Here is a 15,968-nt window from a genome sequence, read left to right as displayed (position 1 = left end):
TTTTATTTCTGTCTGCTGACGTTGCTTCTGAGCTAGTTCATAATCATTTTTCACAAATAGTCAATGGACATTTGAAAGGAATATCTACTTTTAAATGTTAGAGTACGTCTTTTACAAATCACATTAAGCTTGGCCTATTAATTACTTTCTTACATATGTCTAGATACTCACTTACTTTTATTTGCAATCTTGATACATTAAGAACTAAAGTAATCTTAGGACTCAGGTGGATGAGCCAGGAGGAGGACTGCTGTGAGTTTAAGATCAGCTTGTGCTACAAAGTGAGCTCAAGGCCAGCCTGTGTAACGAAACCCTGTTTCTAAAAGATAAAAGAAGGACTGAAGCAAACATATTAAAATCACACTTTGAATTATGGAGGTTGTAATTTTTCCTTTACAATCTGTGCATCATGACACCCACTCTCAGGTCTGTCGTGTGAGGAGGCTCCCCCTTTCTTCATCTTCTTGCAGACCTCTCCCCGGGCACTGTCTCTATTCCCGGTCGCCCACTCCATTCTGGGCAGTGCGGGGTGGTCAAGGTGAGGGGTCAAGAGCACTTGCTCATCTATCTATCTATCTATCTATCTATCTATCTATCTATCTATCTATCTATCATCATCTATCTATCAATCATCTATCTATCTATCATCTATCTATCTATCTATCTATCATCTATCTATCTATCTATCTAAATCATCTTTCTTTCTTTCTTCTTTTCTTTCATCCACAGAATTTTCCTCTAACTTTATTTCCTCTAGACTCTCATTCACGGTTCAGGATCTAAAAATGGTACAGCATTTTCTCTGCCACACTGATTGGATAATTTCAGTGTGCATGAATTGTGTGTGTGTGTGTGTGTGTGTGTGTGTGTGTGTAAGGCAGAGATGTTGACTTTACACCCCATACACACATGATAATCTTATCTACCAACAGTCCCCTAACTTGCCTTCCCCTTGATCACTTTCTTTCAACTAGTTTTTCATCTGGACTAACTATTTAAGTAAGACATTTCCACATGCCATATTTATTTTAGGACAGTTTTTAAAAATTCCACTCAATCTACAGCTTTAACAAATTTGGAATTTCTCTGTATAATGTATTGTATCGTGCACTTATTCAATGTGCCACTTAAAAAAATCTTTATTGATGCTTGAGTGGTTAGGTCATTGCTTATTTATTTAGTTAAGATTTCAAGGTTACAGCAGCAATCACAGATATTTTGGAATTAATGTGTTTCTTGGCTTCTGTTTCCAACTCTTTCTATAGGACTGGTGTCTAGCCCCTGCCTGATTCTGCTTATCTTTATCCTTCTTATATAAAATAAAGTAAGTTTATTTTCTTCAGCTTCTTCATGTTCCTTCTCTCAGTTGGATAAAGTCTTGAGCAAGATGCCTGGCTGGTATTGATCTAGCTTTTAGAGAAATCAACTTCTTTTCATTCAAAAGTTAGCATAGCAGCAACTTTCTCCAAAGATCACATAACTGTGTGGGAGACAGAAGAGAGGGAGCGAGTCCCCTGGAGTCAGGCTCCCTGTACTTGAGGGACACGACACAAATGACCGTGATCATGAGCTCCTGTGGGGTGCGTGGTAAGCAGGAGACGTAGGCGACTCCAGGGGGTGGCCCCTTCACCCCGTTTTCAGGAGTTCAGAGTTATGTTCAGAGTTTGGACACTGCCACCCCGCCCCGTCTCCTGGGGACCTCAGCCATCTTTTCCAACACCTAAATTCCAGCAGCTAATTCCTATAACTTTTAAAAAATACTTAAAGTTTATAGAAATTTGTCGATGAAATGGTTTTGAAGATTTCTGCCAAGTTTTAGTTGACGAATCTTCTTGTTCTCCATCTGATAGCATTATGTGGAGGACAGGCTGAGCAGGCAGTAACCCCTGCAGAGGGACAGCTGCAGGGGCAGCGGGCACAAAGCATACGCAAGGCTGTGGCCCAGACGGAAGCACAGACGGGGAGACTGTCAGGGAGGGAGGCAAGCTGAGCACCAGAGAAAGGGGCTCCGCACTGTTCTGTGGCGCTAGCTGCGCTCCTGTCAGGAAGGTGCGTTTACGTATGTGCATGTGAGAATATGCGTGCATGTGTGAGTGCTTGCATGTGTGTGTGTGTGTGTGTGTGTGTGTGTGTGTGCGCGCGCCCTTGCCAGGGCAGTAGCTCCTTGCCATTTCTAAAGGGATGAGGGCCATCAACCTGGGTTGGGGTGAACTTGACCCACCCATGTTTACCCCTTTCCATTAGGGCCCTTATCATTAGGGCTGCAGTGTGCTCTGTGCTCTTGCCTTGCTTCCAAGGTCCGACAAAGGACGCTGGTCCCGTACCCAGGCCTGACAGCCCTGACAGCTGGAAACAGCATGGAGGCAAGAAGAGAGGAGAGGGAAAAATTACACCAGGGAACCCTGACTTTCTCCCTTCTTTCTTCCTCTATGAATGGCCATGTGCATTACTTACAGAATAATAAAGCAGAACTATTTTAAGACTTTTATAAGAAATTTGGAAATTTCATCCTACATCACAGTAAATACATTAAAGAGCACTTGTGCCTAAACAATATTTTTTAGTAGCAAAACTCTTTAAATGGATTTTTATTATTTTTGCCTTTCAATTATATTTGGCTGCAAGTAATTCATTTAATACACGTTTGGCTGTGATTTCTCAGCATACTTGGAAATCTGACCAAAAATTTATTTCCAATGTCATGAATTTTATGAATATTAAATTTATCAATTAACAAAGTTGGCATAATGTTATTTTTTGTACGCATTTGATTTAAATGTATTCATCATTTTAATGTCATTTTTGCAATTGTCTTGTCCTGGTTTGGAGACAGTGTACATTTTCTTAGCTCTTGGGTGTTTTTCCAGATCCTGGGAAGCTTGGAAGCTCTATACCCAAAAGTGAGCGGCAGAGGAGGCAGAGATGCAGCTGGGGCAAAGGAGCTGTGGCAGGAAGGAGCTTTGCCTTCTGGCCGAAGAGACGACGGTAGTGACTCAGCTGGACTGAAGGAAGCGCGGGAGGTAGAGGCTGAAGAGGGTCACCCGGCAGAGACCCAGCACCTGTCCAGCAGGCTGCGCCATCTACTGCTCATAGGAAATAATTGTCTCAGACTATCTAATTTCTCTTTCAACAAATCATAGGACCAGTATTTTCTCCCTTATCTTTTTTTTGTAAATAAACTGTGCTGAGGTTAAATTATGAAATAAACAGACTTTTTGGATATTTTCTGTCTGGGATTTCCTGCTAACCTAGCTACCCACCATTCATGAAATCTTATCTATAATAACATGTTTGGTGTTGCTGGAATGTAATCTACAGAGATGATGTTTGGCATTTAGATAGAAAAATACTAACAAAAAATAAGTATAACCACCATTATCTTTCCCCCAAATCAAATCTAGTTTACATGAGAAAAATCTTACTATATTTTGAATCCCTTAATATTCAGAAAAATTTTTTACATTACTCTCAAGCAAAATGATATTTATCAGCTTTTAACATTCAAGAAAGCTTTCCAGAGGCCAGCCAAATAGCTCAGGAGATTAAAGCACGTGAAAGCAGGTGCAGGGGCCAGGGGTTTGATCCCTGGGCCTGCTGTGCCATCCCTGCCCCTGGGGCACACTGAGATGGCAATTGAGACTGAGCATGGTGGCACGTGCTTGTAATCCCAACTCTTGGGAGGGTGTAAACAAGCAGATCACTATTAGTCTGATCTAGTAGTGAGATCTTGAACACCCTGTAGATCCTTCCCTAAAAATACAAAAAAAAAAAAAAAAACACCCCAAAACAAAAAAAAACAAAAACCAAAACAAACCCCCAAAAGAAAAACAAACCAAAAAACCAAAACCAAAACCAACCAACCAAACAAACAAAAAACTCTTTCCAAAAGGTGGACCTAAAGCCAACATGACAGATGCTAGTTTTCATCCTTTCACCAGATAGTGAAGGAAATGGAAATGGAAATGGAACTTCTGTCTGTGATCTCACTCTTTACAAAAGTCTTAGAAGTAGGTGTTATTGAGCCATTTCACAGATTAAAAATTCAGCCTCAAAGAAGCTAAATACATTCAGTCTCCCTGAGTTTTTGGTGTTATTGTCGGATATGGGAGCATGTTTGATGACTTTGGAATGAAGCCAGTACAGCATCATTGTCTAGAAAGTAAGAAAGAATGCGCAAGACTGGCGTTCTCCCTCTGTGCTCAACTCCGAGCCAATCGGGGGCTGGCAGTGGAGTGAGGGCCAGGAATAGGGCTGTGGTTAGAGTTGGAATGAGATGGTATTAGGTCATGGATGGCATGAAGGAAAAGATGGATGAGAGAGAGGGAGTTGGGTCACACATTATTTAGTAACAAAATTCAGCTATTTCCTACTTTGAGTTGCTTTGATGCAATCTTCTTAAAACAGCTCGATGAAAACATAAAGCACATTAGTTAAAGGTGCCCTGCTTTTTATTTTCCAAGCTTAGAAGTGTCAGAATTTGAACTCAGGGTTATGACCTCAGAGGTTATGTTTCTACCACAATGGAACTGCTGCAAACAACTGCTAATCCTAATATAACAACCAACCCGTCACACTTGTGCACAATTTAAAACCAAGAGTCTGCATGATAGCAATATTTCTCCCACCTTTTACATCTAGTTTATTAAGTAGAACTTTAAAATGGTAGTGTCCTTTGGCTTATACCTAGATGGCCTTTCAAAGCCTCATGAGGGTATAGGAGGCGCTTTTCAGAGGTGGCTGGATCTTGGGTATGCGATGCTGGGATTAAGGATATGATACTGGGATTTACTAAATTAGTCCACTGATTGGTTTTCCATAGTTCTAGGTATGGACAATGGGGAAGGCCATTGTGGACGGCACCATGCAAAGGATGGGCACCCTAGAAGGGACTGAAAAGAAGCGGCTGCTGCTGCTTTCCCGCGCTGCTATCCTGCTGCTCTGCTGCTTTCTGCCTGCCGTAAGCTGTTTCTCCTCCACTATGCCACCCTGCCTTGGAGACAGCCAACTAGCAACTGAAACTGCTCTGGAATAAGCCTCTCTTCCTTTCAATTTGGGGGTCAGAGATTTTCTCTGAGCAATGAGAAAAGTAACTAAGATGCTTGACATTATCACTAACAGTATTAGTTAGATAAAGTCGGTAATAACTCTTAAGTAAAATTATTCGCCTAACAATCTTATGTTGATAACATTAATAATATAAAATTATTTTTGAAATGAAAAGCTGGCAAATGTTCTGCTTCAGATACTATGTATGGAACAAACAAAAGTATTACTAAGAATTAAAAAGCAATTCATTTCTCTACTAAAAATAAGTGGTCAAGGTGACAAGCTGCACAGTGATTTACAGCATATTGACGGTAGTCCTTCTAATGAAAAAGCAATTGTCTGCGTCTTCCCTGGAGAATACTCTCTCTACCAACAATCCATGCTCATGGAAAGTCATGAGCTAGAAAATGAGAAGCAAATGAACTCACAGCTGGAAAGAGACAACAACGATTAACTTAACACCCGCCACTCGGTGCAGACCACGTCTACAGGTCTCTTGAGGACAAGGAGGTCACTGAAGGGCAGAGGCCGTATATTTCAAGAATTTTTACTTAACAAGAGAATATGCTCCAAAGACTTTTACCTCAGAAATTAAAAGCTTGCTTTAGGACTTGGAGGTTATCATAAATAGTTGATTAACACTGTTACTTGAATTTCAAAAACATGACTGAAGGATATTTTCATTGAAGTTTGGACAATACGCTCCTCAAGACTAGCAGAGAAGGAATGGTGTTGTTAAAAGGGGTTTTATTCTGACTCACTGGCTAAGAAAATGGGAACAGTTTGAGCTCGTCCATGTAGTTTCATTTAAATGAGCAGTGAGCATTTTTCACGTCCTTATTAAGACAGTTAATGTGTTTCTCTCGTTTCATTATCACTGCTGGAGCATCCTCTCAGCTGTTTTGTGAGCAGGACAACTCCTTTTTGTTTCGGAGAAGATCAGAAAGTTGAACCTGATTGCTCACATGTGGTTTTAATAAAACTCCTCTGGTGCTGCTGAAGGTGCCCACGGGGATTGTACAATTATTTATATTTTCTTATGGTTTTCTATAATTACTGTGCTTGTACTTTCACAAAGTAAATGTATCTCCACAATTAAAGCAGTGGTGGGTTAAGAATATTCATCAGACTTGTGTGAAAGGATATTGTTCTCAGGGTTTTGATCAAAGCACAGAAATTAAACTGCTGTTATCGTGCATTCAACCCAAGTGTTAAATTAAAATGCTCAGCAACTTTGGAGTTTATTTGAGCAGATGTTAACTATTTATGAAAGTAAACATGATACAGGACTTGCATCCATGATATGACTCTTTGTTGTATTCAAAGTGCTGAAAACAAGAAGCCCTACCGCACAAACTTGTGGGATACAGTTTATGGTACATGACCAACTTGAATCACTGTTAATTCAGGTCAATTTAAGTTTTCAAAAGCATGAAATTCTAATAAATCTCACTTTAGTCTATATCTTTATATCTTTTTATTTGCTTCACCCATTTATTTTCCTTGGAGGCTAAAGGACTAGGCAAACACATCCATAAAAGAAAGCACCTGAGGCTATCAGAAAGTGTACACTATAACCTTTCCTCCCTTATTGAATAAAAATTTTATTCTCCCTAGCCTAACACGCTCACAGCAAAGGTGACAAGCTGTACTTCCATTCCATTAGCTGTCATTTTGATGCTAGAATTTTAGTCTGCTGTGTGTGAAACATGACTGTACATGCACAATTCCTATCAAAGGTAATTTTCTGTGCAATGGTGTGTAAAATTTACCTCTAATTATGATAAGGTCGCTGCTGGGTCGTTTATGATATGCTCTCTGGAGACAATGGTAGGGAAGAGCTTTCAGTGGGTATTAAATTGGTCTGACCATGACTCCCTTAAAAAAGTATTCCTCAATCATGTTTGCAGTTCTAAAGGAACCTAGAGGGGCCACTAGGCACAATGGTGAAGTGAATTCTGAGACCTGAATTTTATCATAGGATCTCTGGGCCTAGAAGATACTACATGATCCTGCCTCTAGGACATCTCTTGGCTCTGAGCTTCGACGTGTGGTTCCTGACTACCTAGGACACTGCGCCACTATGCTGGCCTTCCTGATCCTGGAACACGCCGCAGTCATGCTTGCTTTAGGGCCTTTGTATACAACATTTTCCATAGTTGGAATTTTATTCTTCTTGATCTCCACAGGCTGGAACTTCTTTGTTTTTCAATTTCAGCTCTCCCTTGCAGGGAATTGAACCCGGGGCCTTTATTTTATTTTATTTATTTATTTATTTTTGTGTGGAACCGGGGATTGAACTCAGGTCCTTGCGCTTGCCAGGGAAGTGCTTATTCCACTGAGCCATCTCCCCAGCCCAAAACCCAGGGCCTTTATAAAGAGCAATTTTCCCAGAGATTTTGAAAAATATTTTGAGACAGGGTATTACCAAGTAGCTAGGGAGTCCAGTCTATGTTCCAACTTGTGATCCCTTGCCTCAGCCTCCCATAGTGCTGGATTACAGGCATGAAGCATCACATTTTTCCGAGTCTCTAATCAATGGATTGTATCACATTTGCTCTTCAAATAATCCCTAAACAATCCCCTACAGGAGACTATTGAGAGTTCCCTATGTCAAGTAGCCAGAACCTTACTCTAGTTAATCCCTGTTGTATCATCTTATTGATACTTTGAAGTACTAATTATAGTTGAAATTATTTATTTGTGTTTGCTGTGTAATTAAATTTACATATAATCATAGAAGAAAAAAATCTAAAACTAAAAGGCATCCAATTAGATACCACAATCTTAAAACCTTGTGGTGTTAAGTGTGAGTCACTGGCTCAATATTGTTTGATAACATGGCTTTTAAAAGGACATCTCAGTTAATAAAGGCTTAGAAAACTTTTTTGACTTCATTTAAGATGGTGTGAAAATAGAACTACTTATAATTTTTAGTAAAATGGTAACTAAAAACTCTGCAAAAATATAAAAAAGAACAGTTGCTAGAATGATTTCATGCTTCACTATGATTATCATAGTGCTCCAGGAAGGCAAAATATGGTGATCACTTTAATTATTAGTTCTTCTTGAAGAGAGTTTATACGTAACTTTGGAAAACAAAATTTGAGGTTCATAAATATGAAATTTTATATTTAGTTAAATCTATCAATATTTTCTTTCCAGTTCTCCCTCCCAAGACAGAATAACACAGTCACAACAGTGACTTTTCGAGGGGTTTGTGTTCAGTAAATATGCAAACCATGATGGCGATGGGACCCTTACCATAGGGTCCAGTCGTGGCCACAGTATGGCTGGACATTTCCAAAGTAGAAGCCCAGAGACTGAGTGACTTCCACAAGGTTGGTAAAGTCAAGACTGATGCTGTTGAACAGAACAGACGTCATGATAATCTCATCAATAGCCCACACGTCTTCTCCTTGGGAAGAATGATAGGGCTGCCACCATCTGAACTGAATTCCAAACTGTCTTGCATCATCTGGTAATTCTACGGAGATTATTCTAAAGAAAAAGGAAGTTAAAATTCAGGTTACTTTGGCGTTTTAAAATACTTACATTTACAGCAAGATAGTTCCCTTCTGAAGTACAGTATTAAACAATTAAAAACATTCCTATCTGACTCCATTGACTTTACTTTCATCAGAATATGACTGCTTTCACTGATGTGTTCTTAAGAAAGTGAACTCAGTGAGACAGATGTCAGATGGCAGGACTCCTTAGTCTGGTAAAGGACTCTGGGTAGGGTTTTTTCATGCAGTATCATTTGAGGCTGGTTGTAACCATGATCTTCCTCCTCCTCTTCATGAATCTAGCCCAGTGTGCATTGGTCACTTGCTATGTCATGGCAGCTATGACAACAAACCTGTGTCTGACAAATGGGGAAGAAAATTAAGAATAATATCTAATTTCTAGGAGCAATTATTGTACACAGAGGCAGGAACCACGCATTAATTGCGAGTGTAATGACATCTGCTCGAAAGCTCCATAAATCACAGTACCATGCTGCTCACATCCATATACAGGGCGAGATGTGAGGGAAACGGCAAGTGGAACATTTGTCTCCATCAATGTCCAATTAAACTCCAGGAGAGGTGCTTGCCGTGAGTGCATGCTGAATGGACTGAAGATTTTTTTTCTCTTACTGAGCAAAGGAAACCTCCCTAAGCCAAGTGACTAGCTGGATAACTTGGAGACAAATTATTTAAAACTTTCAATTTCCAAAGCTGGTTTACTGAGACATGAGGTTGATTTTCGTATCTTCATTATACAAAAACTATATGAGCCACATACATAAGAATGCAATTTCTTACATATCAAAAGTTATTAAAAATAATATTTTCCATTTTAAATAATTTGTACATGGATACATGCCAGTAGAATATGACTATCACCATTGGTCATGGAAAGAGTAGAGTCTGGTAGAACTTTTTACAGTGTAAGAAAACATTTTTTAAATATTAGAAAGTCAATATGCAAATACAGAAATATCATTTAAATTTTTCAGTTGCTTTTATTATGACTATTTTAACACAGAGGAGTAAATACAGAAGGCAGATATGCCAATCATTCTACTATTAATGCCATAATAAAATACAAACAAAAAGAATATTTAGTTAATTTGCAAGTTTTAGAAGTGATTTTGTTTTTTATTAGTATATGTTTGTGAGGAAGTATAAATTTAAAAACATTTTTTAAACTAAAAACTTAGAGCTTGGTACATTTATAATTTTTAAATACTTTCCACAATCATTTGAATTTTTTGCTAATGGATGTTATTAGGATAGTAAAGCTTCAATTAAATATTTTAGCAATTTTCACTTTAACTTCTAAAAATATTTGTTTATTAAATGGATTCACATGTTTATACTAATATATGAAAGTTGAATAAAATAATAAATCCGTATTTGAACTGGTTCAACAATGAAAACTGACTCAATACATTTAATTAGTACTGTTATTAGAAAATTGTAATTATCCTTTGATAATAATTTAAAAGCAGCTGATTTTCTCTCTGGTAAAAATAAATATAATGAAATAGTAGCTGAAAATAGAATTCTAATGAAAGTTCTGATGAGAACAAAGTGTATATGCGTGTGTTAACATAATTAAAGTGGTCAGGATTTTAATAACAGAGAGGTTAAGACCACAGGTCTGTAATGAGACTCCAGTTAAAGGACCCCTTTGTGCTACCCAACGATTGATGGCTTTGTAACCACAGGAGAGACACCTCTGAGAGCCTCAGCACTTTCCCAGGTTAAATTGGGATAACAGCATCCTTGTGCAAGGGTCTGAGACTTCTTGTCCGTTTTGCACTTAGGACCTAAACCAGTCCATGATAAGGACTCTGAATCCTTGCTGCACTGAGTCCAGTTATTAGTGCAACCCCACTAGAGATGAGACTCCAGGGGCACGGGGTGTTAGACATTCTTTATAAGGCTGAGCAGATTCTAAGAGACAGCACCAGGACTTGGGCAGATGGGGCTCTGCTTTATTTAATTTTTATTTATTTTTATTGTTTTGGTGGAACCTGGAATTGAACTCAGGCCCTTGCGCTTGCCAGGGAAGCACTTATTCTACTGAGCTATCTCCTCGGCCCCCGGAGCTCTGCTTTAGAGCCTTGCTCTTAATCTCTGTATCATGACTTGGGGTAGGGTGGGACTTTCTGCTGATTTTATCATTTTTTGCATATAATGTTGGTTAGCTAAAATAGTTATAGTGATATTTGACTAGAATATTACTAGAAAAAATTCTGTTTAAACCTTTCTTTTGTGAGTAGGTATTAAATACATGGATTTTTAAAAGATGTTCACTAATTATACAGAATTGGATGACAGGATGAAATAAGGAGATCAAATATAATAACCAAGACATAAAATAAAACAAAACTTGACTGTAATAATTTTAGAATATAAACTCCCTATAATTAAGAAAATGCTAGAATAATTTTAGTTTTCAGAGCAATATAATGTTTTACATTAATAAAAGTACCAATTAGTTCACAAGTCATTCTAGTCATTTTGAAATAAAAGACTAACTTAGATATATTATTAGATTTTTAATTTTAGAACTAACAAGCACAAGGAGTTCATTTATGGAATGAACCACAGACAAGCAAATTATCTGAAATTATCCAGGAGAAATAGTGGCTAGCCAACTAGCGTATCTATTAATGGATCATGCTTTATTGTCAAACAGCAAGGCATGAAGGCACGGCATGGAATTCATAGCCATCATAGGCAGCAATTGATACGGCTGGAAACAGAGCAAATGGCTAAAGGCACGGAGGTATCCTTAACTTTCATGGAAGACTCTCCATGGTTTGTATTATTTATCATATGGAAGATAATTTAGTATTTAGAATATATCAAATTCTATTTCTGCTATGTCACCTTTTATTAATATTTGTAAGATGGAGAGAGGGAGGGAGGATGTGTCTCATGAACTGAGATGCATATTTAGAAAATGAAGTTCTACCATTACCATGTTCTCCTTTCAAAAAAAAATCTCCACTCTGATCTTAATCTTTCAAGCCATGCACATAGCTATTACTGGAAGCCACCTTGATACTGCTCAGAAGAAAAATGCTGCTGTCAAATGGCAGGCGAGATTAAGCTACCTTAGAAATAGCACGTTAAATGTGTAATTATTTTTCATATCAACAAAGATTAATTAAATTTCATGATATTGATTGATTACTGAATTTTGCAGCTGTCCATTTTTATCAGAAAAAAATTGGACTTTCAGCCAAGTTAACTTAAAATGGGGATATTTTCTTGATGCTTTCATTCCTATCTTGATTTCTGTTTCATTTCTTTGAACATTCACAGTGGATACTCTAGGAGACACTGCTTTAGGGTTCATATGTCGCTACTGAGAAAGATGAATTTAACTTTACATTTTTACAAGGATAGGGAAAACACCCAACACAGCTGGCATGGTCCTAAAATTTTATTATTTATAAAATTTGGAGCATAGTAGTCATTAATTATTCTCTCTATTGCAAGCTACTATGTTTTCTATGAAAGTTACCGTCTGTTTACAAATATTTAAATAAAGGGGTGGTCTGAGGCAGAATTGCAAGTCACGCAAAGTGTTATCAGGGCTTTTCTTCCTACTCCTCGAACCCTGATTTTTTCCGTGATGGCAACACGGATGTGAACAGCTGAAGTGCACTCTCTTTTTCTGATGACTAAAAGTACTTCCAAGAAGGGAAGTGGGGTTAGTTCTTTACACACCACTGTAACTGTAAGCCACTGTTTGCCTTCTCTAATGATCTTTAACTTTACACCTTAATTTTGAGATTCCTCATCCCCTCCCTTGCTTTTTAAAAAGGAGGTTCAGTGGGCAGCTGAATGATATTGTAGTAGGAGAGAATATCTTTCAGACTCTTGTGAAATTCTATTAGTAAGAGTGATTGCTATTTTGTTGACATTGAAGGATGGCCCCCCTTTCAAGTAAAATTTAGTCTGACAATTCTGTCTATAGGTCAGGAAATATATAAGCTAAAGAAAACTAGGAAACCTATGGCAAATAGTTCAAATCTCCTCATAGCCATCTTTGCCAGGGACAATGTGTGTACCAGCAATTTTTTGCACTAATTATACAATTAGATTCCATGCAAAATTTCAAAACATATTCAGTATCAGATTTTATAATTTATTATACCATACAATTTATAATACAACATTTCTAATAAATATTTAACAGTTTTTACAATTTAGTGCCTTACTAAAATAATACTGAATAGTTTACATTATAGTTAAGTAAAAAGTATTGTCTACTTTATTTTCTGAGCACCAAAGTATTTCCCTGAAATGCACCTTTCAAACTAGGACACAAAATTTCTTCCAATGATCAGAAACCAGTGGGACGGACAGATTAGGAGTGCATGGTTTGCTAGTTTCTCATTACAAGACTCCTCAATGTGGATCTCTCCATCTCTCGAGCAAAATACTTAGAACCTTACACTACCTAAAACCCAGCTTTCCCAGGAAGGACATACCACACTGACCATTTTCCCAAGTGCTCTCCAACATACCTGGGCTCGTGATAGTTGAGATATGAGTAGTGTTCCAGGAGTTTCCAAGTTATCCCATTATCGTAAGAATAATGCAATAAAACGCCTTCTCCAGGCTGGCTAGGCGCCTTGCACGTGCTCAGCACGGACTTGCTCCCCAGCCTCAGGGTGAACTGCAGAAATCTAGAAAAGGACTGTCTGTAATTAGTGTGTGGAAACATTTTTATTCACAAAGTTTATTTTTGTTTTAAGAGAATTTCAAACACATTTTTAAGTGAACTATCCCAAACGTGTAGGTTTCTGCTTAATTTTATTTTATAAAATGTTAGTGGCATGACTATGAGGTGCATTCATATTTATAAAAGATGGGGCCAGTGTGCATACGTTATATATAGATACATCCATAAAAGTGTAACTATGCTCATAGCTATTTGTACACTAGAAACTTGTGTACATACACTTAGCATGCCAATCACTCCTTAACTGCATTATTTATTAGGCACTGGGGGAAGGGAAGATGTGGAGTAAATCTAATCAGTCTCTGCAAGCTGTCAAATAAATAAAACTACATGAATAATTAACTAGCCCTTGGCTTAAGAACACAGTTTTGATGCAAACATCTCACATTAAAAAAATCTAGTTAGTCATTAATATCTCAATCATTGGTGAGCTTCCTAAGTTATTAAAAACGAGAGTGAATTACCCTAAGTAGGCTGCAAGCTCCCTGCCATCTGGTTAGAAACTGAGGATGGACACATCATTGCAAAAGAAAAAGAATGTAAATTGAAAACGGGGCCAAATTCAACATTGGTATCTGCCTTGTGCATATATTCTACCCAGCCATTACGCACCTGGATTGGGAGCTGTCCAGGAAGGAGGTGACTAGCTGACGCCTCCCATCTTTGTTGAAAACCAAGGCCTTCCCGCTGGCTAAGACACCACAGCCAAAGCTGACTTCAGCACCACGGATAGAGTAAAAGTTATGGTAGGAGGAGAGCCTGGAACTGCCAAAGCTTTCAGAGATAAACATTGGGAACGTCTGGGATGCCATTTCACAAGCAGGGCCAGAAAATCCAGGGTCACACCTGAGAGAAAGGAACATGAATTTCAACTGTAAGCCACTTCTCTTTTCAGAGATTCCTCAGCCTGCTTTGGGGACAAGGGAGTCTAGAGAGCAGAAGTTGACGGAATGGTAGATGAAGCTAACATTAGAATTTAGAGAATACTGAACTTGAAATTTGATAAAGGCTGACAGGCTGCAAATATCCCAGGAGAATGCAGTCACTGCCCATCTCTTCTGTGAAGAGTTATGCTTGAAGTACTAATTCAGCTCTCACCTTCAGTCACGCCAGGACTTCATCTAAATGCAGTTATTGTCCATAGAATTGCAACTTAAAATCTCTGTAAAGATATATTTCACAGCTCTGGAGATAGCTCAGTGGCATAAGCACCTGCCTGGCAAGTACAAGGTCCTGAGTTTGATTCCCGGTGCCAAAAAAGATACATATTACATATATTTTTATTCATAACCTCATTCAATTTATAAAAGAAATAACCTAAATAAATACTTTTAACGAGATATCTCAAAGAAGTTTCCTTTAGGAACAAATGTAAAAATACACATTGTGATAGGAATCAGTTTAAATATTTGGAAACTACTGGAAAACAAGTCAGATCTTTAAGCATTTCTACCTTGACTGGTATTGTAAAGGGCATGAATACACCTTTGGTCTAGACAGAAGTCTTGAACCTGACAGTTGTGCTTCTCAACAGATTTCCAAATTAGTTGTGCTTTCAGGAAAAACATTTTAGCTTCCCTCCCCTAGTCTTGATTGTGGGGCGAGAAGGAGCATTCAGGTGTTTGGGTTGGCTGGCAAAGCGCAGATGGGTGGAGTTGTCTCAGGGTGTAAATTTCATCACAGAGGGAAGAGCAGTTGAACATCAAAATCTTCTGTTTTAAGGAGTTGACTCATCAAGAATTAGCTTCAAATTCTTTACTTTTATTTCTCTCTTTTTCACTGCATGTTGCTCACTATAAAGTGAAATTCGTTTCTTTATTGGGTGGGAAGATTGTCACGAAAGGATGCAAACTTCTTGAAGTTTTAAATGAGCCTTTCATGAGGCCAATTCATACATGACAGGATACGGGTGACTCAGAAAACTTCATTAGCAATGTTGCTGAGGCTGGGTTCTGTGTTTCCCTTCCATGAAATGCATGAAAGTGTTGAAATCAAATGCAAAGTGTGGGGGTACAGCTCAGTGGTGGAGCATTTGACTGCAAACGCTCTTTCTGGGGGAAGAAGTGCACAGTTTTAGTCAGATTATCTGCCACTGAGAGCAGCATCACAGAAGGGCGTGGGAGAGAAAGACAGTAAGATCCAAACACAGAAGGGACCGTTGGACATTTCTTCTTGCACACGTGGTCTCCCAGACATAGATTCTGAAGAGCCACGTGGTTTCCAGAAAGGACAAAAATAATCAGCTAAAATGAACCCATTTTTTAAAGTTAGGAAACTTTTGTTAATGAATGTAATAAACTGGAATTTATGCTCCCCAGCAGGAATACTGCCAGAGTACATACCAAGGTAACTGCGTGTCTGTGTGTCTTACATATCTTCTCAGGAGTAGGGATTAGGGAAATTCGGTGGCCGTTTAGAGATGAAGGACGTTGGAGTCAGGCCCTGTCTAGTGGTCCTGAAAACTTGCTTTCAATAAAAGATCATGCAATTTGGATAGCATGTGGATAAGGATTCCACAAATTTTAATAACGTTTTTGTAGATTTGTTTTTGACTCTGACAGTAGGATTGCATGTGCTGGTGGTTGCAGGAATGGAAGGAGGACTCCTAACTCCAGATAGGCCCCTGCTGGCTCATCTACCTAGCCTTACACATGGCACTATGTTCA

The 15,968-nt window shown here is 38.5% G+C and overlaps 1 protein-coding gene across 1 annotated transcript in view; it reads right to left on the bottom strand.

Moving 5' to 3' along the window:
• Reln (reelin) overlaps positions 1–15,968 on the bottom strand; it is a 493,244-nt gene that overhangs the window by 140,841 nt on the left and 336,435 nt on the right. The window contains exons 18-20 of the mRNA XM_023724314.1: positions 13,915–14,148; positions 13,085–13,246; positions 8,311–8,547 (exon numbers count right to left, since the gene is read on the bottom strand). Coding sequence (XP_023580082.1) covers positions 8,311–8,547; positions 13,085–13,246; positions 13,915–14,148 — 633 coding nt within the window. The remainder of the gene's footprint in view (positions 1–8,310; positions 8,548–13,084; positions 13,247–13,914; positions 14,149–15,968) is intronic.

This window comes from Octodon degus, unplaced genomic scaffold (genome assembly GCF_000260255.1).
Source record: "Octodon degus isolate 3935 unplaced genomic scaffold, OctDeg1.0 scaffold00108, whole genome shotgun sequence".
Lineage (NCBI taxonomy): Eukaryota > Metazoa > Chordata > Mammalia > Rodentia > Octodontidae > Octodon > Octodon degus.
Note: the sequence above shows the minus strand (reverse complement) of the source record. Positions and strands in the feature narration are given on the sequence as shown.